General features: G+C 56.1%; 1 protein-coding gene across 1 annotated transcript in view; it reads right to left on the minus strand.

Annotated features, from left to right (window-relative positions):
• Positions 1 to 2,582: 2,582 nt before the first annotated feature.
• Positions 2,583 to 17,149, minus strand: part of TSPAN14 (tetraspanin 14) — a 35,189-nt gene continuing 20,622 nt past the window's right edge. Inside the window, exons 3-9 of the mRNA XM_039240536.1 lie at positions 14,609 to 14,659; positions 12,668 to 12,814; positions 10,986 to 11,156; positions 8,944 to 9,069; positions 7,698 to 7,742; positions 5,455 to 5,574; positions 2,583 to 4,364 (exon numbers count right to left, since the gene is read on the minus strand). Coding sequence (XP_039096467.1) covers positions 4,293 to 4,364; positions 5,455 to 5,574; positions 7,698 to 7,742; positions 8,944 to 9,069; positions 10,986 to 11,156; positions 12,668 to 12,814; positions 14,609 to 14,659 — 732 coding nt within the window. The 3' untranslated portion in view covers positions 2,583 to 4,292. The remainder of the gene's footprint in view (positions 4,365 to 5,454; positions 5,575 to 7,697; positions 7,743 to 8,943; positions 9,070 to 10,985; positions 11,157 to 12,667; positions 12,815 to 14,608; positions 14,660 to 17,149) is intronic.

The raw sequence follows: 17,149 nt of genomic DNA on the forward strand, positions 1-17,149 counted from the left end.
CAGACACCATGCGGGACCCTAGAGCTGGAAACGCCCACTGGGGAAGGTCACACAGCCACGCCATTCATGTGGTCTAACTGAAGGCCCTGCACTTCCAGGTGACAGGGCCAAGCACTTGGTGCCTGGGCAGGACCTTCCTAGGACAGGAGGATGCCTTGGGTGCTGGGACCGCTGCAATGGCACCTCCCCTCTCTCCGCCTCTGCAGTCCCTGCTCTGAGGCTGCTGACCAAGAGCGAGCAGGTGGCCCCCGGCTACCGAGACTGACGCCTTCCCTTCTTTGCTTGCCTCTGACCCCACCTCCTCTTCTGGGGAGCTCTCTGCCTGGGGTCCCTACATGCAAAGGCCTACACTCATGTATGCCCATCGCCACTCCAGCAGTAGCCCCCACATTGCGTCCCTTGGAGAGAAGGCCATTTCCGATTCCTCACTACCCAGCATAGAAGTCCTTTGTGGGCTTGCTGGGTGGATGGCAGCGCTGGTCTTGCAGAGAAGTGAGCCTGCTGCCCAAAGCCAAGGCCTCAGGTGCAGGGTGGGGCTGAGCACCTGGAAAAGCTATGCCTTGAATAAGGCTGAGCACCATATTCTCCCAAATCCAGGCACAGAGGCGGAAGCGAGCACTCCACTGCCTTCCCCAAATGCCTGCCGACCTATGACAGAGCCCCGTTAGCTGGACAATCTTCAGGAAGCAGCTTCTTCCCGGTCTTGCCCTTGGTGTGGCTTTGTTCATCAGGAGCCAGACCATTCAGAAGTCAGGCGGACAGACACCAAGCCTATTTAATAGGAACAGGTTCTATGGGCCAGGCTTCTAGAGTTTGAGTCCAGATCTTCCAGATCCTCCAAAGGAACTCCCGTCTCAGAGTCTCACATTTTGAGCACAAAAATGGCTGTTCTGGTGACGGAATGAGGTTTTTAACTGTTAGGTACCCAGAGCACTTCCTGTGTTCCAGGATCCATTTGTTTTTGCTATTCATGTGGGGAAACAGGGCACAGCTTCCGCTCAGCCCCCAGCCCTGCCCCTTTGGGCAGCGGGAACGCCGGGAGACTGGTGAGCTGGGCAGTGGCAGGCGAGGCTGGCTGCAGGTGTGACAAGGATGGGCAGGACAGGGTCGGAGACCTGGCTAGCCTGGGCCACAGGATGCTGAGGAGGGGCGGGTCCGGAATGCCAGGCGCTAGAGGCCAACGGAGTTTGGTGCCGAGGTGAGCAGCTTTCAGTCGAGGAGGGGAGCGGTGGGCTACGGCCGGGAGGGGCATCAAGAGCCCAGACAATAAGCCTCCCCGGGAAGGAAGGGAAGAAAGGTGAGGGGGCCAAGGCAAGCTTTCTGAGATGGGGGAACATGGTGGTGTGAGGGAGAGGAGGTGGGAAAAAAAAAATAACACAGCAAAGTCCTGCAAGGATGTGAGCGGGGGCGGGGGGCACAGGAAGGCCAAGGAAAGACCGGGAAACATTAAAGTTTCCATAAAGAGAGTATATGCGGGCAAAGAGGGGAAGTGCAGAGGTCACGCTGGCCTCTACCCACTGTGGGAGGGCAGGGAGTGAGCAGGCTGCGTGGGGAACGACCAGTAGGCTGCACCGCGGCTTCATGCAGAAGCCAGTTCATTGGAGACTCTCACCCATGTACCACTTCCTCGGGCTTCCCTTCTATTCTCTCATCCAGCCACCCAGAGTCCGAGGAGGTGGCTGGAATGGCCAAGGATTTCTGTCAACTAACTGACAACCAAACTGAACTCTGAAAAGTCGTAGCTGGACTTCACCCTGAACCGGGCTGTGACCTGTAAAGAGATTCTCAAGGGGTCCAGCCACCAGGTCGACCTGGTTAGATAGGATGGCAGGAGCTGTAACTCTTCGTGTCCACACACCAGCAGCAAGGGTCTGGTGTCACCATCTCCCCCGGGGCAGAAGGGGTCAGAGGTACATGGCAAGGTAGGCACTGCCGCTAACCCTTCACAGATGGGCCAGCGGGTCCAGGACAGCAGTGCTCAGATTCCGACTCAGTGTCCCCAAGCTCTTTTGCCTGGATCATACCGCCCGGGGCTGCACAGAGAGAGCCTAATGCTTTTCCTCCTGGCCCACAGAGTCACGACTCTGCCTCGTGCTTCTAGCCGGCCGCAACCAAGCCACAAGCCAGCTCATTCCGGTTGTAACCTCCATAAAGGATAATTGAAAGTGGCATACAGAATCCAAAGCATCACGGAGCACCGGGGGGTGCTCAGTCAGTTAAGTGTCTGACTCTTGATTTCAGCACGGGTCATGATCTCTCGGTTTGTGAGATTGAGCCCCACATGGGCTCAGCGCAGAGCGTGAAGCCTGCTTGGGATTCTCTTTCTCTCTCTCCCTCCCCCTTCCTCAAGTGTGCTCTTCTCATGCTCACAAAATAAACAAACTTTAAAAAAAAAAATCAATCGATGCAAAGTTATTTCAGATGGCACCAACCATAACTGGCTCTACCATCCACGGTCCTGTCGTACCAGCCATGCCACCCTCCCACCCCCAACCCCGGTTCCCTTGGCGGCCGAGCTTACCACAGAGATACTTAAGGCCGTCACGACATCGCTCAAGACACAAACAGCCAGGACAACAGCATTAATACAAAGATATATTCCATAAAAGAGTTTGGCAGTCAAAGAAAAGCATTACACTTCCTGAAAACACAAGCATCCTTCTTCCTCTAGTCTACAGAGAAAACCGTAAAAACAAAAAACAAACAAAAAAAATCGTATCATCATCAACAAACACCCGCCAGGATACACCACACGAGCATGTACACTTCCGCGAGTAAGTGAAGGTGGCACTCAATCCCTGAACGACGAGGACAGAACTGGTACGAGATCCAGAGAAGCATTAGAAAGTAGCCCAGAGCCGCACAAACGCCCCAGCTATGTCTGGGAAGGGGGTGGGGGGGCACATCAGTACATCAGACAGACTTCATTTCCAAGAGCAAGCCCCAGGATAGCCCTGCCAGGAAGGGTGGACACAGTCACCACAGATATCTGGTTTGTGGACAGTGGTGTGGGGAGGTCATCATAAAAGTTAGCAGGGGGAAGGGGGGGACCATCCCGAGCTTCTATACAGCTGCGGGCTGGGGCACGGGAGCCCGGCTAGTTTCACTCCAGGTTGGGGGGCAGAGGCAAATGCCAGGCTGGCCAGTGGCCCTGACCGCGTGGCCTCGAGAGCTGCCCTGGTCAAAGGTCCCGGGCCGGCTCTCTCTGGCTGGGGCTCCTTGGCCTGGCGGCAGGGAGGGGGGTCAGGATTCAAGTTCCGGACGACGGTTTCAGTAGCACCAAGACCAGAAGACAAGTGAGGCCAAGCGGGAGAGGGGAGTGGGTGTGTGGGTGGTGGGGGGGGGGGGGCGCGGAGGAAGGGGGAACATGTGTGTGCACCTGGGTCAGTAGGGATGAAAAGGAGAAGCGGATGGCATTGGTTCTTGAGACACTCAAAGGAACTGAAAGGGATGGCTTCAGTCGCAGACGCCGCGTAAGGCTGCTTCGAGGGAATGCCAGAGGAAATGAAGAAATGGTGTGAGAACATTCTTAACCCTATAAATAAACTATTTACACATTTGAAGAAAAGAAGAGCCGACTCTCCGAGGAGAATGCTGCCCATGCCCCGTGCCCTCTGGGCATAATGCTGTCGAGATTCGGGGCGGCTCCCGCTCTGGAAGGGGCGGCAGAGGAGGCCCTCCGTGGCACCGGTCCACACATGGCTCAGGCTTACTTGAACGTGGCTGAGGATCCTGCACACATCCCCGAGTCGTGCAGACACTGCAGGCTCCCCTGGCACGGTCCACATGTGTTCCTCCCCTCCCCGGTCACAGGCAGCATCCTTCTGCCACCATGAGAGGCCTTGTCCGTGTCTCCGGGTCCCCCCGCCATGTCCCACTCACAGCAGGTGGCAGCCCTCCCGGCCAGCACCGATGACACGAGCGGGGAGGCCAGGGTGCCCCACAGGAGGCACCAGGAGAACTGAGTCAGGCGCTTTTCACAGCCACAGGAGCTTCCGTCCACCAGAGTCACCACCCCCGCTTCAAACATGTTCTCCGTCTCTGGGTAGACCCCAAGTGTCGGGGTGGTGGGGGAGGGTGTCTCGGTCACAGGTTAGTGCAGTTTAGAGGGGGGCCCCTCGGTCTCCAGCACCAGCAAACAGAAGCAGAGAGGTCATGTCACGCTGACGCGGAAGACAGGTGCCGGTTGTGGCTGGGCGCGTCCACGTCTTCCCTCCGGACATCGAGTTGACAACAGTGAAGGGCTCTGACCTCCACAGCGTGGCTCAGCTCTGCTCGCTCACCTCTGGCCCTCAGAAGTGATGGCCCTCCTTCACTGCCTCAATGTCCGAGATCAGGGTCTTCGCCAGGAAGATGCCAAATATCTGAAAGCAAAGCCAGCAGAGGCTGTCAGCGTGGGGTCCCGACGGGAGCAGGTGGGCGCAGAGGGCAAGGTGGCCAGAGGACCCTGCACTGCACACCAGTCCCACACCCACGATGTGGACACTCAGGACGCAGCAGAGAGAGAAACAAGTGGACTTGTGGCAAAATGAGACCAACCCACTGGTAAGAAGTAAGCCCTGGGGTCTGTCTCGCTATATCCCGAGGGGCCAGAAGGGGCCAACGGCAGGCACCACACGCACCACAGGCACGAAGCAAAACGTACCCTTCACCCTGCCTCCCATGTGACCATGCACGTCACATCCCATAAGCTGGGACACACTCTGTACCCGACGCTAAACCTAAAATAACAGAGCCACCTGACTGGACTGGATTCAAAACAATAAATCTTGATGTTTCCTGCAAAGCTGGATTTCATAATAAAAACAAGGTTCTCCCTGATTTTTAGCTGTGCTGATATCTGACCTTGGCGACCAGCACAGTCATGTGGGAAGACTGTTTTTCTACCGGGAACAGGCGAATGTGAACTCAAAGACCATCAGAAGGTTGCTCTTTATTTCCCCTTACATTCTTGCTGTGGTTTGGAGTGGATGAGCCAGTCTTTCAGAGGTCTGACTTCTTTGCCTGTTTTGCAAGTAAATTTGGTCTTTCCTCTTCTGGATGCTTCTGTCTCTAGGCTTCCCTTTGAGATCACTCAAAACACGTTCGTGGAATGAAGGAGGAAGGAGTGTGTGGATGGCTGGTGGCCCCCTGGCCACTTCGGTCACCCTCTTCATGGCAATGTCAGGGCCAAACATTTTCTAAGCAATGCACTTTCCCCACAGGAGCAGTCGCCATCCCGGAGGCTGCCTGGGGGCTGCCAGCATCTCCTCTCAAGCCCTGGGCACCCCGGGGAACTCCTGGTTTCCCCGATGCGCTGAGTTCTTGGCTTTCCCCCACCCATTCTCCTGGCAGCCCCCAGCCACCCTACTCCCTGCCCGGCCACCAAAGTCTTTCCAGGCCTAAAATCTGGTTCAATGGAACAGGCACAGCCCACAAGGACAAAGGAAACCGCAAAGGGCAGGGGGGACACACCTGTAGCAGGGAGATGGCGATGAAGACGCCGGCCACAATGTAAATATTGCGCGGAAGCCAGCCCTCCAGCGCCTGGATGCATCCTTTCGTGAAGATGGACTCGTCCCACTTGCTCTTCAGCTGCAGAGAAACACCAGTGACCTGAGCCCAGCACACGCCAGACGTCCCCGCCCCGGCCCCCCAGAGGCCTCCCGTGGCAGGCAGGGCAAAGCTCGGTGGGAGCCAGGGTGCTGGAAGGTGGGTGCCAAGGACGAGTGGAACCCTCCGGGAGAAACGCACCAGCCCGCCTCTGTCTCTGCCCCCTCCCCGCGCAGTGTGCGTCTTGTGCCCTGCCCAACCGAAGGCTCCCCGGTGGTGGACTTCACCCACACCTATCAGGGCCTCCCCGGACAGAGGGACAGACTGGCTTGGCACCCCTCCAGAGCCCACACTGGGAGGGTGGGGAGGGGCCTGCAGGCTCCAAAAAGGAAGATGCACCTTTGAAGAGAGAAACTGGAAGGGCGCTCAGCATCTCCTGAGTCAGAGGAGTTGGCTGGAGAAGGAGGGGACCATGGCTTCCCAGGGTGTGTCTCCTGCCCGGGTAAGCTTGGCTCCAGGAGCCAGAGCCAGCAGAAGAGTCATAAGCAAAGGGGCTCCTTCGAGTACTGACCCCCTGTGGGGGTCATACAGGTACACAGTAGGCATACAGGGCCCACCCTCACCCCACCCACCCGCATACAGCCTCACCCATAGCACCACCGATGGAATGGTCATTCATTTTAGTGGTGGGAGGGGCTCAACTGTGTCCCCCTAAAGTTCAGATATTGAAGTCCAAACCCTTGGTTCCTCAGAATGTGACTGCATTTGGAGACGGTGTTTAAAGAGGTCAAATAACCCATACCCCTTGCCTTAACCCTAAACCTAAAATTAACCCTCTGGAGAGGTCTCTGAACTGCAGGAAAATAGGCACACACCCTTGCCATGTCCCTACCCTGAACCCTAACCGTTATTCTAGCCCTAAACCGAACCCGAATCCTAAATCAGAGGGAAAAAATACGTAGCTAGTAGTTACGTGTAAAAGACAGATATGTATATCTATACACACACACACACACACACACACACACACACACACACGGTTGGAATATTACTCAGCCATGAAAAAGAATGAAATCCTGCCGTTCGCCACAACATGGATGGAACTAGAGAGCATTATGCTAAGCGAAGTAAGTCAGAGAAAAACACCATATGACACAAAAGCGTGGGGGGGAGCCATTGAAATGAGGCTATCGGGGTGGGCCCTAATCCAACATGATTGGCGTCCTTAAAAAAAGAGACCAGGACACCAAAAGACACAGAGGAAAGACCATGTGGGGACACACACAGAAGAAGATAGCCACCTACAAGCCAAGGAGAGAGGCTTCTGACTAACCCTGTCCACACCTTGATCTTGACTTCTAACCTCCAGAGTTCTGAGAAGACAAAACTCTGTTGTTTAAGGCACTGTCTGTGGTATTTGATTATCCCAGCCCTAGACCCTCATGCAAGCAGCACTGAAGTGAACAATGCGGGGCACAGGCCCCTCCCTGTGCAGTGGAGGTCCCCGCAGAGGGGGCTTCAGGCCTCCCCAACTGGAGGTACACATCTCTAGTGTCCATGGCCACCAGGAGGGGTGGCTGTAGACTCCCCAAGACCTGTCCTTCAGAAGAGCGGTCGTTCCTATCACCAAAGGCCACTGAGCAAGGTCTCGGGGGGAGATGAAGGGGAGATTCCCTTCTCTTCACATCCAAGTGCACACCCACTGTGGCCTGAAGAAAGCTCTGGAGGACTGAGTCTTTCTCCCACCCGGAGATCCATCTCCCTCCTTCCTTCCTGTCACCACCACCTCCACATGGCGGTTTAACCAAGCCACGTGCTCTTACAGCTTCATCCTGAACCTGTATATAACACACACCTTCTGGGACCCCAAGGAGCCATTAAAAATGTAGCATTTGTCCCCAAAATTTTCATCTGATCTCCTTCCCCTAATGCAGCAACTGCTAGATTTTGTGACCACGGTTCCCGGGGCTTGGCACTGGGTCCATCACCCGATTCCCGTGAGTCTGGCCGCCAGCTAAGGAGGGGAGTTTCTTACTCAGCTCGTTCCCAGCTTGGATGGCACCTCCCCCAGGGTCCCCACTCCAATTTGCACTTGTGCTAAATCAGGAAGCTGGACCACGGGGACTAAACCTGACAAATGCAAAGCCGTGTGCACAGGCGCTCACCTGGGTCCTGACATCATAGCCACACTGTGTGTTCACAACTTTTTGCTGCAAGAAAAGCGGAAAAACAATTGGTCATTTTTGTTCTCTTGAGAAGCCAGTGGGTAGGAGGCTCTCAAAAAGCCACAACCAAACATCAGCAAACACCCGTACACATTCCATTATAGCTCATGTCTTGCACTCCTGAGGCCAAGTAACTTTCAGGCCAGGACAAAGGTTGACAAACTATGTGAGAAGGGCTAGATCATTAGTTCAGACCTGCCTATGTAGCAGCTACTCAACTCTGCTCTCGTAGCCTAGAAGGCGATGTTGACAATACATAAAGCAATGCATGTGGCTCTCTTTCAATAAAGCTTCATTTATTATGGGCATTTATTACTTAAGTTTCATACGATTTTCACCTGTCACAAAATATCACCCTGCTTTTATTTATTTTCAACCATTTAAAAATGGCTGAAACTCTTCTCGGCTCACAGATCATCTGAAGACTCAGAGCAGGCCGGACCGGGCCCGTGGGTCGCAGTTTGCCAGTGCCTGCGCCAGGGGATTAAAGTTCCACTTGTGCAATGTTTCACAGCCAGAGTGGAGGCCTCTGGCGCTGGCTGTGCAGCCTCAGCCAACCCAGGCCTCTCCTGCGCTGGGGGTGTTGGCCATGCGGTGGCTAGGATACCCTGCCCGCTTGCAGCCCCGGGGCCCAGGACCAGGGGCCACACACCAGTACCAATCAGGGCACCAAGAGCTGGAAATGGCTCAGTTCTGCTCAGGCTCAGTCCAGGCAAACATTAAGCACTCCTTTCATATGTCACTGCATGAGCCCCCATTTCTGGACCCCAAGGACCGGGGCCGTGGACTGGGAATGGAAACAGCAAAGAAGAAAGAAAAGGAGAGGATTCTCCACCACCCCCACATGCAGGTACCGCCACCGCCCCCCTGAGTTTCCGTGCACTGGGTCTTTTCTCCAGAGAACAGGGAAAAGGGTGGCCCAGGGCTCACCAAAGTTGTAGCACTTCATCCAGGCACCCTGAGTGACAGCCCCTCAAGGGAGGGACACCACTGGTTTTCTCCTGCCTCACCCAGAACACTAGCGCCAGGTGGGCCATGCAAAAATGCTCCTGGGATTTTTACCCAGAGGACTTCAGAGCGGAGGTGCACGGATGGAGCGCAGGGCACTAGTCTGGTCTGAAGAGAAAGCACCCAGAGCCCAGAGAGAGTCAGGAACCATGCCATGCGCCCCGCCAGGCGGACTCACCGCGGGGTCTGGCACGCAGCAGGAGAAGGGCACCCCACACTTCTCGCGGCTGTAGCTGGCGCCGCTGCAGTTGAAGTAGACGTTGAGGTCCCAGTCTTCAGGGCCATATGCACCGCAGCACTGGTTCTAGAGTCACAAAAGCAGAGAGCCATCGAAGGCTCTGAGCCAGGGCTGTGGCCACCCACAGGGTACCAGGCATGAGAGGTTAAGTGGGCCTCCACGTACCACACAGAGAAACCAAGGCTCTCCCCACTGACCTCCCGCAAGCACAGAGGTGCTCAGCGTGGGGACCCAAGTAGCCCTCTAAGAAGGAAACTAGGAAACCTTGGCCATGATCTCAACATGCAGGACTGACTCCCTCAGCCTGGGCATGGCACTCAGGTCCAGATCCTCCTCCCCAGGACCTTCCCCCTCCTAACCTCCCCTCAGCCGAAAGCAGACTCCTCACTCTCCTGAGGCCACTCAGTCCCTCTGCCGCAGTTCTCTGGCACACCCCCACCCCCCCACCGAGGGATCCCCTCCTTGTGGGCAGTGAGTGTGTCTTCCTCCCAAGGAAATTTCCAAGCTGGCCCTAGCTCCTTTATGTGCCTCTCTACAAAAAACAGCTGCTGGACATCTACTCCCAAGGACAGAACTGTGAGCGGGATCTGGCCCTGACCTGGGGTCTCTGCCCTTGCCTTCCCACCCTCACCCCCCCCCGCCCCCGCCGGTATCTGGTGTTCTTGCAGACGATCACCACTCATCTAAAAAACCGTAAAACCAAACGTACAGAAAAATGCACGGTGAGGTCAACGGCATCCCAAACCAAGAACAGATACCCTTTTTGCACGTGTCCTTATTGCTGGTGTGGGTGTGGCCGTGATCACAGCAAACACACCACCAGGAATTTCGGCCGTCTTTGCGTCTATGATAAAATCCTAGCTCCCCGACCCTTTCAGCTGCGTTAATGATCACGGACTATTTCACCAGGAGGAAGCTCTGTAAGGTACAGAATACCTCTGGGTAATGGATTTTCAAGAGGAGAGGACAGCTGCGGCGAACACCGCAAAGCCTTCCAGGCCAGAGCAGGACTAGAGCGCCCCGCACACGGGACAGACACCTGTACGCCTGCGGCGACGTGTCAACATCAGAACCGCGACGTGAGGGACAGACAGTAGGAAATGGCTGGGATGTGACCTTGCAGACAAACGCAGGTCACTATTACGACACAGGAAGGGTCTCTGGTCACATCCCTGGGTTTTGCCAGATCCCAGGACACATGACATAGGGGGTAAACAGGTTTCAGTTAACATGCGCGTAGACTATGGTTATTTTTTAATGATTGCTGGATTATTCTCTCCTTGGAACCAAAACGTTCCATATGAAGTCCCCAAGGAAGCGAGGCTTGCTGGCAGGGCACAGACAGATCACAGGCCGGTCGGTGGGGAGTGGGCTCCTTGCAGGGCGGGGATGGCTGTGGTCCAAGCCTCCAGGTGTGGCTGCACACAAGGGACTGAATGCCAGACGGAGTAAAGGCCAAGGCCTGGGACAGCTCAGACACCCCCCTGGGGACATATTCCAGGGAGGTTACATTCCTCTCCATGTGGGGAAGCTTCCTCCAGGCAGCTCTGGCCTCTCAAACAGGAAGGGGAAAAGGTCCCCGGGAGGAAAGGGACAGGAATAGCCTCAGACGGTGAGTCATGGGCCGGAGGGGGAGAGAAGGGGGAGGCGCTCCACCCCTCAGTACCCACAGTGCCTAGGGACCTGTGGCCGCCTGCGTGGCCAGGGCCGGAGAGATCTGGCCCCTGGGGAAGTGGGGGTAGCCACAGGAGCAGCTGGACTTGCCCGCCTGGTGCAAACGGGCAAGAGCACACCGTAAACATGCCTGCACCGCCGGACAACCACGAGCTGACAAAGCTAAACTGCCCAGGGGCGGGAGCGACCCCTCCCAGGGCCTCCCTGCACTCCCCTCCCAACCCCCCCCAACCTAGCCACAGCCCCAACAGCAGACACAGCCGGGGAAGCCCCTGCTCTACTGGGGAGGCCGGCAAGGAGGTGCTTACAGCTTTCTGGAGGGAGTCGATGAGGTTCTGCAGGTCAATGTCGTCCCGGTAGGATCTGATGTTGCTCTCGAAGAACTCCCGGAACCGGTCCCTCACCCAGTCCTGGAATAGGAAGGCCAGCACAGCCACGGCCAGCTCCAGGAAGAAGATGAGCACGATGGTGCCGCAGAACTGCATGGGGGCGAGGGTGGGGCAGTTGTCACACCTCCAGCCTCCGGGCCAGGTGGGAACCCTCGTCGGACCCAGGACCACTGCCTGCCACCGCGAGAGCAGCACTGGAGCCCAGGAATCCCATGTGGCTGGCTGGCAACCCCGCCCTGCCTGTAAATGGAGACAGGCATCCCTACCCACATCCCCGCAGCACGGCTCAGTCAGGCGGCTCAGAGTCAGGCGAGGAAAAGGACGAGAAAGCTCCAAGCCATGGTGTCACCCGCTTCCTGGGAAGGAGGCTCCCTCCCCCCAGCAGGAAACCCCATCCCGGAAATGAGTGGCTAACCTACTCCAACAGGCTAGCAGCTCCGTTAGGGCACAGCCTGTGCCCCAGACACAGTACCTGACCCCTCTCCTCACACACGCAACCATCCAAGTTGCTAGAAATCTCATCTGTCACCCACACTGCAGGGACAAGGACACTGAGGCTCACGTGGGACTGTGGCTTGCTTGAGAGCACACCGCTCACGCAGGACACCTGCGTTCCCTGGCAGACTCTTCACAACTCTGGAGCTGCCAATGTCAAGACCTTTCCAGAAGCACAGCACCTCTGGCCGCGACTGTGGTGGCATCCTTGGAGGGTCCACCGCAGCCACCAGCCCCTCCCATCAGGCAGACCTCCGGCCTGTGGCGCGAGCACTCCCCCAGTCACGGTCATCACTGGTCACACTGCGCTCATGCCACAGTGGGCAAAGTTCTCAGAATAAGACAGAAGGGAGCCCTCCCCGCCAACCCCCTCGTGTGTGCACACATGCATATGCTGAAGGCCCTCCAAAACGCAGTCTCCATTCACACGGAAGGTACTAAATATATTTTTAATAGAAAACAAAATTAGGGGGAAAAAAACAAACACGTGTTCTGCTTTTTAAATTAAGCCCAAGGAAGAGACGCTTGATCTAATATTTTCAACAAATAATCTATTGCAAAACACGATTATGTGTTTTCCCCACCAGGTGCTATTTAATTTTAACTGAACGAATTTCAGCATGAATTTGTATCTAAATATAAAACCAAATTCTTAGGAACTCGCAGTTCTACCAGGAAATGAAGGACTCTGCATTGCACATCCCGACAGATTCACACCCCGTGGAGGAGGGAGACAATTTCTTAACTTTACTGGCAACATCTTTTGATCTTACCCAAGAAGGGCAAAGGTGAGCAGCCAACAAACAACTCCTTGGGAACTTCTGAGGGAAGTAAAAAGTGAGGGAGGGGGAGAGGAGCCCACCGCTTGGCCGTCTCTTCCCTCTGGGAGCCGGAAACCAGAGTGGCTCAACTTCACCAGGTACAAGGAGCCGGCTCACCTGAGCGCTCCCTGAAATCTTACCATTAGGTGGACAGCAGGGGCCCGAAGGCTGCCTCCTGCCCACACTGCTGGGCCCTCTCTGATCAGATACAGTGTAAGCCTGCCTGGCAGAGCCCGCGCCCCCGCACCCCTGCCCTCTCCCACCCCTGCAACCAGGGCCACTCACAAACTTGAGCAGGCAGATGTTCTCCCGCAGGGCCCCCACGCAGCCAGCGAATCCCAGTGTGAACATCACCACGCCCACCATCAGGACCAGCACCACAGGGTCGATTCCGTGCAGCCGGGTCACCTTGGTGAGGTCGGACAGCACCCCCTGGAAGAGGCAGAGAAAAGAGGGCAACATCAGCCTCGGGCAGTCAGGGGGGCGGGGGTGGGGGGGGGAGCTGGGTTGTGTCCAGAGCTAAAATGAGGACAGGGACCTGTCTTCTAAGGCTCAGTCCTCCTACTAAAAGCCAGACCAGAGCACAGAGATCACAGACCCCTGCCCCGAGATCCCTGCCCACCTCGGCTCCCAGGACCCTCACATGGAGCATTCTGGGGCTCCACTTTGGCTATGAGTTCTGACCTGCCGGACCCCATGCTTCTTTTGTAGCCAGCAGGGTGCCTATGCCAGACCTGGAGTGGGGAAGGGGTGCCAGGGGAACCCTATGGCTTTTGGTCAAGGCACCTTAGGGCCTCACCCTGGCCATTTGGCAGTCTACTCTGCACTCAACTCATGGAGAAGCCCACTGTTCTGAGGTGAAAACAGCTTCAGCATGAACACTCTTGTGGAAAACACCCACTGAAGGCCCACGAAGGCAACTCTGTCCGTAAAAACCTTTGGTGACGACGAGAGGTTCCTACATGTGCACTGTCCAAAATGGCAACCACCGGTCACCCGTGCCACTGAACACCTGAGTGGAACTGAGGAACTGAATTTTCATTCGTGTTTCATTCTAACAAGTTTAAATACACACAGCACGTGTGGCTAGTGTGACCCACAACGGACAGAGCAGTTAAAGAGCAGGCGTAGCCAGGCCTCTCTGCTGGGGGTTCAGCCAGGGGAGCTGCTGCTGTGCAGGCAGTGGCCACACGGTGGCACTAGGAGTCACAGTTTGCGCGGGCTTGCAGGGTTTGTCAGTAGGGCAAAGTGACATTGCCCCTCAGCTCCTGCCCTTCAGGGGTTCACAGGCCACCCTGAAGATGCCCAAAACCAAAGGCAGGCCGTATTCAGTTCCTAAGGCCATGGCAAGAAAGCCCAGAGATCTCACCGCCCATGCCTCCTTCTCCAGAAAGCAAAGGAAGGGTCCACTGAAGGAACAGAGAGGGTCCTGGGCATGAGCCTCAAGACGGTGCTCTAGTTCCCAATCAGGAGCCTGGTCCAGTCCACCTGGCTCCTTCCCTCTCCCCTCTTCCACCCTCCCTGTACTGAGGGTCCTCTCCAGCTCTCTCGCTACCTCCCCAGCACGCACACCCCCGCAGAGCATAAAGTGGTACGGCAGCTCACAGGTCTCAGCCCCTCTTAGAGTTTCAACTGCCCTGTCCTTCCAGACAGTAAGAGCCCACTCTCCCCACCTCACCCCCCTTGCACAGGCAGGGTGAGGAGGTTCACAGGTATGTAAAGACCTGCCTCTGCTGCCCCACAGGGTGCCCAGGGGGCGTGTGAACACAGCCCTGCTCCTTGATCTCAGGGCAAGAACTTCAGGAATAAACACCACTGTGTTCAAGGACCTGCTGGCTCCCAGAGGCACAGACAAGAGCAGAAGGTGGCCCCGGCCCGGCCCTGGACACAGCTGCAGACAAGCCCCCGGGCTGTGTAAGGCTCCTGGCAACAGGAGAGAGGGGTCCCCGCACACATGGAGCTCAAATACCCAACCAGCCCAGCCCTGGCCTCGAGCAGCGACCCCCACCATGGGGAAGGAGAGCCAGACGCAGGACCCCAGGAGTTTCCGTCACAAGCTCAGGAACGATCTCCGAGGGCTGGCTCTGTGATGACTGATAGCTACAGACCATAACCATGTGCAAGAAACGTTTGTCGGGGAGGTGTCTGGAGGAAGGAACAATTTAAGCTGAACCAACCTGGTCTGGGCTACCTGACGCTCAGGGTCGCCACCACAGGGACGCTTACCTTTTCGCTCCATGCCCACAGTCCGACTCCAAGGAAAACAACTCCAGCCAACTGGGGGGAGGAGGGAAAGGAGGGAGAGAGGGAGAGAGGGAGAGAGTTAGTCAGCTCCCAAAGGAGCCCCATGAATGTGCTTCTTAGAGGAACGTCCACACTGCTAGTCAAGGGATGTTCCCGGCTCCTATCCAGGCAGGCAGAACAGGGGCAAGACAAGCCGTCTGTCCCTGCAGGGGACAGGAACTCCACTCCAGAGCAAAGGGGCGGCAAGGCTTTTGGGATGACCCACACCTACCTTCCCTGGACATTTAGACAAACCTGAACCCTGTGGTCCCCGTGCTCCAGAGAGCAGAGGTGAAGATCTCAGAGCAGAGTCTGCCTGCAAAGACTATGCGTAGACATTGGGTCCTGCCCTGTCTCCTCCACATGCTGAAAGCCCCCCAGCTCATTTCAACACACAATCTGGGGTATAAGATGACGTTGCCCTCTGCGACAGCCCCCCAGATGCGTTCACAGGCTTCCGGAGCAGGGGAGCCTCTCTCCGTAGGACTGGGCACCGCTGTGGGGGACGCAGAGCCAGGGGCACCTACGCTCTGCACGGGGCACATGTGTTCCCTGTGTTATTAATTCCTGGGTTATTAGTTCCTGAATTAAAATAGGCCTATGTCATATAATGCATTCCCCCCAGAAAAAGCCCCCCCCCACCCATGCAACACCACACAGGTTCCTAAACCAGAGATTTTCCATATGAAACAAAACACTTGGTCTCCGAAAATGTAGCTAATTTTTCTGCAGAAGTATTTTACACCACGCCGGCATCGTCAGTACCTCGCGATCTAAACAGCAGGGCTAGGTCTGTCTAGGACTCCCCTGTATTCTCACCCATTAAGCCATTCCTGCCTCCTTGGTTGCCGGCGGGCCCCAGGGGGCTGGAGAGGGAAGCAGAGGCCCTTTAAAGAAGGCCCCGGGAGGTCTCAACCTCTTTGGAATCACAGACCACCTTCAGAAAATGCTTCCGTGCCCAATATTCTGGATGGAATTTCCAAGAGTTCACAGACCCCTCGCTGCTGGTTCCCACGGCAGTCTGTGGGCCCTGTGTGCGGATGCCCTGCCTGGCCCTGATCTGTCTGCTTTACAAAGCAGAACACAGGCCCCAAGAGGGCCGAGATGGAAACACCACTCCGTGGAGAAGGGCCAAGACCCGAGTGCTGTGCGAGTACATCCTAAGGGCAGCTCCAGGGCCTGCAGGCAAAGCCCTACCTCCCAGCTGGGGCTCACAGTCCAGGGAGTGACACACAGTCCCCTGTGCTCCATGCTGGGTTTTCTACCTTTCCGTCTTCCTGCTGAATCAACTAGTTGCTGGAGGCCTTTGTTTTTCTCAATGGGGGTGCGTAACCACTTCCTTTCTCTCCCCAAGTGTCTTATGCCCCAAGGGGACCCATCACTGCCCACTGAATCCTGTAGGCTTCCCTCCCGCCATTCCTCAAGGCCCCCAGTGACTTACCCTCCTGCCAAAGGTGGAGGTCAAGTCTTCTGTTTTTTTTTTTTTCCTTTATTTGACCTGACCAGACGCAGCTGGTTGTTCCCTCCTGCCTTAAGGCGCTTGGCTTGGGGGCACGATTCCTCAGCCTCTCCTGCTGGCTCCTCCTCCTACGAGGACCTCAGTCAGGGATTCCTTGCCCTTCCCTCTGTCCTCTAGATGAGGCCCTAATTCACACGGCCTGAAACACCGTCTCTACACAGCTGACCCGCAAATCCCAATCTCCAGCCATAGCTGCTTCCAGATCAAATACCCTACGTCCACATATGACAGGTGACAACATTTCAGTCCTAACACGCCCCACAATGGAGCCTTGCTCTCCCAGCCCCAGCCAACTCTTCCCCTTCTCATTAAATGGTCCCATGCCACCTACTCCGTTGTTTAGATAGGAAGACCTAAACCTCATGCTTGATGCCTCTTTCTCCCTGACTCCCATTCACCCTTCAATCCGTAGTGCACCTGACTGGCTTTCTCCCTGACTCTCTGCTCCACCTGCCCATGCTCCACCCCTGCAGGTCTGGATCCTCCAGGGGCCTCCTCACAGGTCCCTAAGCAACTAGAGGAATCATTTAAAAATATAGATCAGGCAACTCCCCTCCTCAAAACTCTCCAAGTTACCTCCTTTCATACTTAGAATAAAATTCAGACTCCTTGCCGTGACCCCCAAGGGCCTCGGCAGCCAGACTTTGGCCCATACGACTACTCTCCGGGCCACCCTGGCATTGTTACTGTTTCTGGAACCTGCCAAATTCATCCCTTCCCTTAGCCTAGAATGTTCCTCCATGTCCCTTTCGGGCTTGCTCCCTCACTTCACTCAGGTCTCCTCAATTTGCCCTCGAGAGACACCTCCCTCCCCCATCCTTGGTGGACAGCCCCCATCCTTCAGTCCTGACCTCCTTTCCTGCTGGACATTCTTCGTGGCACTTCCCATAGACCACATGGGCTGTACGTCTGTCTACTATGTCTCTCCCGCTTAAGCCCAGAGATGCTTTCTGTTTTGCTCAGGG

This window comes from Hyaena hyaena, unplaced genomic scaffold (assembly GCF_003009895.1).
Source record: "Hyaena hyaena isolate Hyena2069 unplaced genomic scaffold, ASM300989v1 scaffold_176, whole genome shotgun sequence".
Taxonomy (NCBI): Eukaryota; Metazoa; Chordata; class Mammalia; order Carnivora; family Hyaenidae; genus Hyaena; species Hyaena hyaena.